We start from the raw sequence: 6,173 nt of genomic DNA, 5'->3' as shown, positions 1-6,173 counted from the left end.
CAGCGGCCATGGCTCACGGGCCCAGCCGCTCCGCGGCATGTGGGATCTTCCCGGACCGGGGCACGAACCCGTGTCCCCTGCATCGGCAGGTGGACTCTCAACCACTGCGCCACCAGGGAAGCCCCTACAAATAATTTTTACTTTTGAGTTTTTGTTTGTTTATTTGATCGGGGGATAGCAGTAGGACTAGCCTAAATGTGATATTTTGTTCTGAGAATTTTTTTGTCTTTTGAGTTTCCATAACTATTTTCTGAGTTCTCATTCCTGTTCCTGCTACTGACATGACTTGAGGCTTTGTAGATACCAGCTCTCAGCCTAAGTGTTTATTTTTATAAGTCTGGTAAGCAGGTTTCATACTGTGGATTGATCCGCTTTCCTTTAAAATCTGGCTTCTGGAAGCTATAGAAACTCCATCTAAGCCTTTCATATGGAGATATTCTTGGGCTCTCTACAAGATATGACAGTTGAGGCAGTTAGTATTTTAGTTTTATCTTATAACCTGAAAATGTATAAACTGAAACCCTGAGGCAGACTCTGGAAAACAAAATCAAACTTTCTTGACATTGCTTTCCTCAATGTGGATTTTTCCTTTTGATAACTAGCTGTTAACCTATATTCCTACTTTGCCATTGATTAGGATGCCTGGTTATCTCATTTTACATGGAACTCCAAAAGCAATTTATAAATTTTAAAGTCTGGTATTTATTAGTTAAATGTCCTATAAATTTCATAGTATTCAATCAAGAGAACAGTGACTTAGGTCTCTCTGTACTGTCTTTATATGAAACCTAGACTGCTTTGAAAATGTTCTCATGCCAAACTCACCTTTGACCTTAAAAAAAAAATCTTTAGACAAATTTGAATTTTGTAAAGAATCAAAAAGAATCAAAAGTAAAGCCAGTGCAGTTAACAAAAATCCTTCCAGACTGCTGAGGTATTTTCCTTGCTACATCAAATCATTTCTTTGAGAATGCTTAAATTTCCCCTAAAATAATTTTGATAGAAAACTTTTACCCCCATGTTTCCCCACTCCCTGGTGACAGTCTAAAAGAAAAACAAAGGTTATTCTAAATATCAGACTTTGATGATAGAGGTTCTGAATACCTGTAGTTGTGCATTCGTAGTCAAAGCTGGTCACGTCATTCAGCTTCTTTTCCTGATATTCTGGTGGACCGATACACAGGACATCAGAAACAGTGGAATTTGTCATCTTCAACCATAGATACAACCACTTGGCTTTGCAGTCACATTCAAACTTATTGCCCCTTAAATCTCTAAAAAACAAAACAAACACAGACACAGAGAAACAGACATGTCGGAAACATTTTGGCCCTAACATGAAACTCCAGAAATCCTGATATCCTGACATATTTAATAACTCCCCAAAATGGAACTTTAAAAAAATTTTTTTTTTTTTTTTTTTTTTTTTTTTTTGCGGTACGCGGGCCTCTCACTGCTGTGGCCTCTCCCGTTGCGGAGCACAGGCTCCGGACGCGCATGCTCAGCGGCCATGGCTCACGGGCCCAGCCGCTCCGCGGCATGTGGAATCTTCCCGGACCGGGGCACGAACCCGTGTCCCCTGCATCGGCAGGCGGACTCTCAACCACTGCGCCGCCAGGGAAGCCCTAAAAAAAATTTTGTATTTAATACATCCGATGTATTTTACGTACCACTGACTTTATTTAACACTCTTTAGTGCCCATGATTTTATTTAACCGTATAGCACGCAGAGAGTGCTCAGAGTTGACACAGCATCATTTTTCCAAATCCTCTTGAAACTGTCACCACGCCATGGTGGAAATGGGGGAGGGGTGACAGACGAACACCACCCAGCATAGGTTCTCACAAGCAAAAACAGGACATTACAGGAAGATAGTTTTGACAAACACAATTGAAACTTTAAGATCTTGTTAAACTTTGCCCAGCAAGGAGTGACAAGCACTAGAAGACAACTCAGATGGATACCCTACCGCTCTCTGGGAGAAAGGAAGCGCCCCGGCCCAGCATGCCGAATTACCATTGGCCTAATGCTACTAAGTATATTCCAAAATGGCAGAGCTAACACAATACAAACTATATGGTGTTTCCCAGTATTCGCTACTTTGTCATAGATTTTTAGCTACAACCTTAAAAAATGCAGTATAGGGGAGAGGGGATATCAAGACAAGCACACATAAACTTAATTTTCATTACTTACAGTTCAATCAGAGAGTCTAAATCACTGAAGACATCCCTTGGGAGTGCTTTTATGTGATTATTGGCCAAAGAACTAGAACAAAAAAGTCACATTTTAATGTGGTTATTATCTTCATGCCCTATCCCTCTGAAGTCCCTTAAATAAAGCAAGTGATTTAAAACAGAGCTCTAAACCTGTTTAGCAAAAGGTAGTTCAATTTCTGGCTTTGGTCATTGATACTGAGATAAAGAAATGACTTCAGTTATACAAAGATAACATTATAGATGCTGGAGCATATAATGTCAGTTTTTTGTTTGGTTTTTAAAACAAGCATTTATTAAGCTCTTGATACACATGTTAATCCTCAGATGGCATCGCACGTTTCTCAGAATAAAAGTCAAAGTCCCTTTGATGGCACCCAAGGCCCTCCACTGTCTAGTTACCTCCATTCCCACTTACCTGTGGGACTGAATCTCTGATGATTCAGATCACCCACACTGGTTCCTTTGCTATTCCTCACACAGGACAGTCACACTCCCAGCTCAAGTTCTCTGAACTTGGTGTTCATCTGCCTGACGCTCTTCCCCTAGGTGTGGTTCATCCATCACCTCCTTTAGGTCTGTCCTCCACTTTCACCACCTTCCCTGATCTCTACACAACTCCTTTCCATGCTCTGTGATCTTCACTGCACTACTGTCACTTAGCATACAATATATATTAATTATCTATCTATTTGTTTACTGACTCTGTATTCTCCCTATACATAAGCAACATGAGGACAGAGATTTTTGTCTGTCCACATCTGTATCCCTTGCATCTAGAACAGTGCCTGGCACATAGTGGGTACTCAGTAAAGTCTTTCTGAATGGATGATTTAAGCACTAAAATGAGAATGATAAAAAGACAGATGTACAGTCTTATCCTAAGAAGTTCCCTAATGGGGCATCTAAGTGAATTTTATTACTTGTGACTATTAAAAAAATAGTATTTACTTTATGTAAATATTCTTTTACATAAAGAATCTCAGCTCTAACCCTAATGATAATAGAAAATCTCAGTGAACCACAATGTTTAGGGAATGACTGATTGTGATCAATTTCATTTTCTCATTAATTAAGGTTGACCAGAAACCATATTTTGTATGTTTGCTCTTAGTGTTGAAGATCTTTCTAAAATGTCCTAATCTACCCTCCATCTCCAGGAAGCAGACTTGAACAAACATCATCAATGCTTTCTCTGATGATTCAGGATTATGCAGTGCCCTGTCATCATCCTGCTGAAGATGAATGTACATGGTGCTGGGCTGTTGACGTAGAAAGATGATAGGTGTTGCGATGAGGTACATCAAGTCTGATTTCTCCCAGGCATCATGCCCTAATGTGAGTCAGCCAAAAAACTGATGCTTACTTTTGTTTTCTTTTATACATTTGAGTATACAAACAGCAAAACACATAAATGATAATCCACATGTAGGTAATTCAGCACCAACCTCTTTAAAGATATATATGAAATTAATCTTTTGTAGCATCATAATGACCCATCCCAGAAGTAGGAACGAAAGGGTGTTCCTCCTTAGAGTCAGCTAGGGTAGAAAGCTCTGTGCTCATTTTAAATCCAAACATTCTTGCTGCATGATAGCAACGGAATACAGGGAGACTGATAGTTTTTAAATTATGCCTTTTCCCATCCAGTTAACCACGAACAGATTAAAATACAATTTCATGTATTCTTTTACCTTCCTTCCCTAAATGATTTATTGGTACAATTTTAAAGATGTTGGAAAACAGGCTGAACAGATTGAAATTGTAACTACAGACTGTAGATTATAGACTACAGACTGTCATCAGACTGAACATTCTCTAGAAGTAGCTTCCTGAAATTTAAAAAGGAGACAGTTTTGATTTTTTTTTCTGGCTGCTAGTCACTTTTTCTGGAAAGTAAAGTACAATTTTTTTAGCTAATTAAAGGTTAGTAGTTTAGCTAAACATTTTTAGTGCATTGAAATGCATTGGATTGAAGTGATAAGCATATACGGAATGGTCAAGGCCAAAAAAAAAAAAAGCAGAATGTTTAGTAACTGTTCCAAGTGTTCAATGTAGATTTCAGAAAGCTGAATTATTTAGATGGACTTTAGTCCACCCCTACCCCGCCCAGACTCCGTGCATAACATCTCACTTTCCACTTCATTTTGTGTACAAGTTCATGGCACTTCATTTCTAAAACTACTTAACAGCAACTTGTCCCTTGGGCTTTGTGGGACCGCTGGAAAACAAATGTCCTAGATTTTAGTTACAGATTGGCACTGCTCCTTCAATGCTTTGAAACCTGATCTATGTTTCTTTACGTATGGATATGAGTCTGCAGGTGTTGGAAAAGTTCATAAAGGTAAAAAGCAGATACTTAAAACAAACAACTTCCAGATAGTCACTTCCTTAAGCACAGGAGTGAACTTTAGAGAGCTGATGTGTTCTCCTTGCTTAGAAGTGTACAAAAAAAAGGGGATGGGTTGGGCTAGGAGGATCAGTTCATTCTTTCAACAGTGTATTAAATGCTTTTATTACTACTACGCCTCCAGCCCAGAGGAGTCAATTTTAGAAGTCATAAGACGCCCTGCAAGTAGAGCACATATGGAAAACCCAGCTTAGTAACTCATTGGTCAGTCAGTGAATCAGAAAGAATGTCCTGCTGGCTTAGCCCTGTGTGAGACCCTGGGGGAAGAGCAGAGCTAATGGAAGATCCGCAGGGGCCCTGCCCTCAGGGAGCTTTCAACACAGCTGGGGAGATGAAACTAACATCCGTGAAATGGCACCAACCAATATGGCCAGTGTCTACAGCAAAGTGCCGGTTGTGTGGAGTCAGCTGGGAGGGCTGCAAGAGGTGTGGAAGGGAGATCAGGAATGGCTCCGAGGAAAAGACAGAACTTAATCTGGACTCTGAAGGAAAAGGTGGATTCCAGGAGATCATGGGCAGAAGAAACCGTATCCTGGGCAAGGGAAAGGATGTAAGGGAAAGACCCAGTAATGGGGTGAATTGGGTGTGCATAGGGGCGCCCTGAGAACCCAGTGTTGTGAGCACATTCAGGGAAATGAGCTGGAGAGCTGGGGGGAGGCGGGCCCCATAGGCTTGACTGTGGGATGGGAACCCAAGCTGGATGGGCTTACATCTCCTCTAATGCATCAGATGCGCTCTGGACCCAAACAAAGGACTCCTTTGTCCCCTCTGTGTGTGCCCCCTGCATGTCACACAGACAAGGAAGTGCCTCTTGCACACATATGGGTAATACACAGCATATGGTTGTATGGGCAAATGTGCGAGCACACACACACACAGTTATGTGCACACATGAACAGAAGTCCATGTACCCAAGGGCCCACATGCACAAAGATATGCAAATACATACGCACAATACCTGCATATTTACATCTGTTTTCAGACCAAGGACCCACAGCCAACTGGTCAGATGAAAGTTGACATCTGGGTGAACTCAACCAGTCACATGGGCTTTGCTTTAGGCGCATAATCTGCCCAGAGCCTTTGCTCAAGAACAAAGCCCTTCATTCCCGACTTCTGGGAACTGGATTTGTCTTGCCACAGCTGTTCTTCTCCAGACACCCACAGCTGTCTTCCTAGCAGACCCTGTCTAGCCACCCAAACTGCCCAGGCTACTCAGCAGCCCCTGGAAAAAACTGAGGCTTCTTCAATAGCGGAGGGAGGGAATGATGCTATTGTTTGTGAACGATGACGACGATGATGATAACAACGCCGACCAGACCTTGAACATTTACTGTGGATGATGGGCCAGATGATTTGCAAGCAAGCACTAACCCACTACGTGCGGCAATCTTATGAGGTCTGTATAATCATCCCCATTTTTTTTTTTTTTTTTTTTTTTTGCGGTACGTGGGCCTCTCACCGCTGCGGCCTCTCCCGTCGCGGAGCACAGGCTCCGGACGCGCAGGCTCAGCGGCCATGGCTCACGGGCCCAGCCGCTCCGCGG

At 41.9% G+C, this 6,173-nt stretch overlaps 1 protein-coding gene across 1 annotated transcript in view; it reads right to left on the bottom strand.

Annotated features, from left to right (window-relative positions):
- Nucleotides 1-6,173, bottom strand: part of LGI2 (leucine rich repeat LGI family member 2) — a 27,589-nt gene that overhangs the window by 14,562 nt on the left and 6,854 nt on the right. Inside the window, exons 5-6 of the mRNA XM_024119488.1 lie at nt 2,198-2,269; nt 1,105-1,274 (exon numbers count right to left, since the gene is read on the bottom strand). Of these exons, the coding sequence (XP_023975256.1) occupies nt 1,105-1,274; nt 2,198-2,269 (242 nt within the window). The remainder of the gene's footprint in view (nt 1-1,104; nt 1,275-2,197; nt 2,270-6,173) is intronic.

This window comes from Physeter macrocephalus, chromosome 7 (assembly GCF_002837175.3).
Source record: "Physeter macrocephalus isolate SW-GA chromosome 7, ASM283717v5, whole genome shotgun sequence".
NCBI classification, from domain to species: domain Eukaryota; kingdom Metazoa; phylum Chordata; class Mammalia; order Artiodactyla; family Physeteridae; genus Physeter; species Physeter macrocephalus.
Note: the sequence above shows the minus strand (reverse complement) of the source record. Positions and strands in the feature narration are given on the sequence as shown.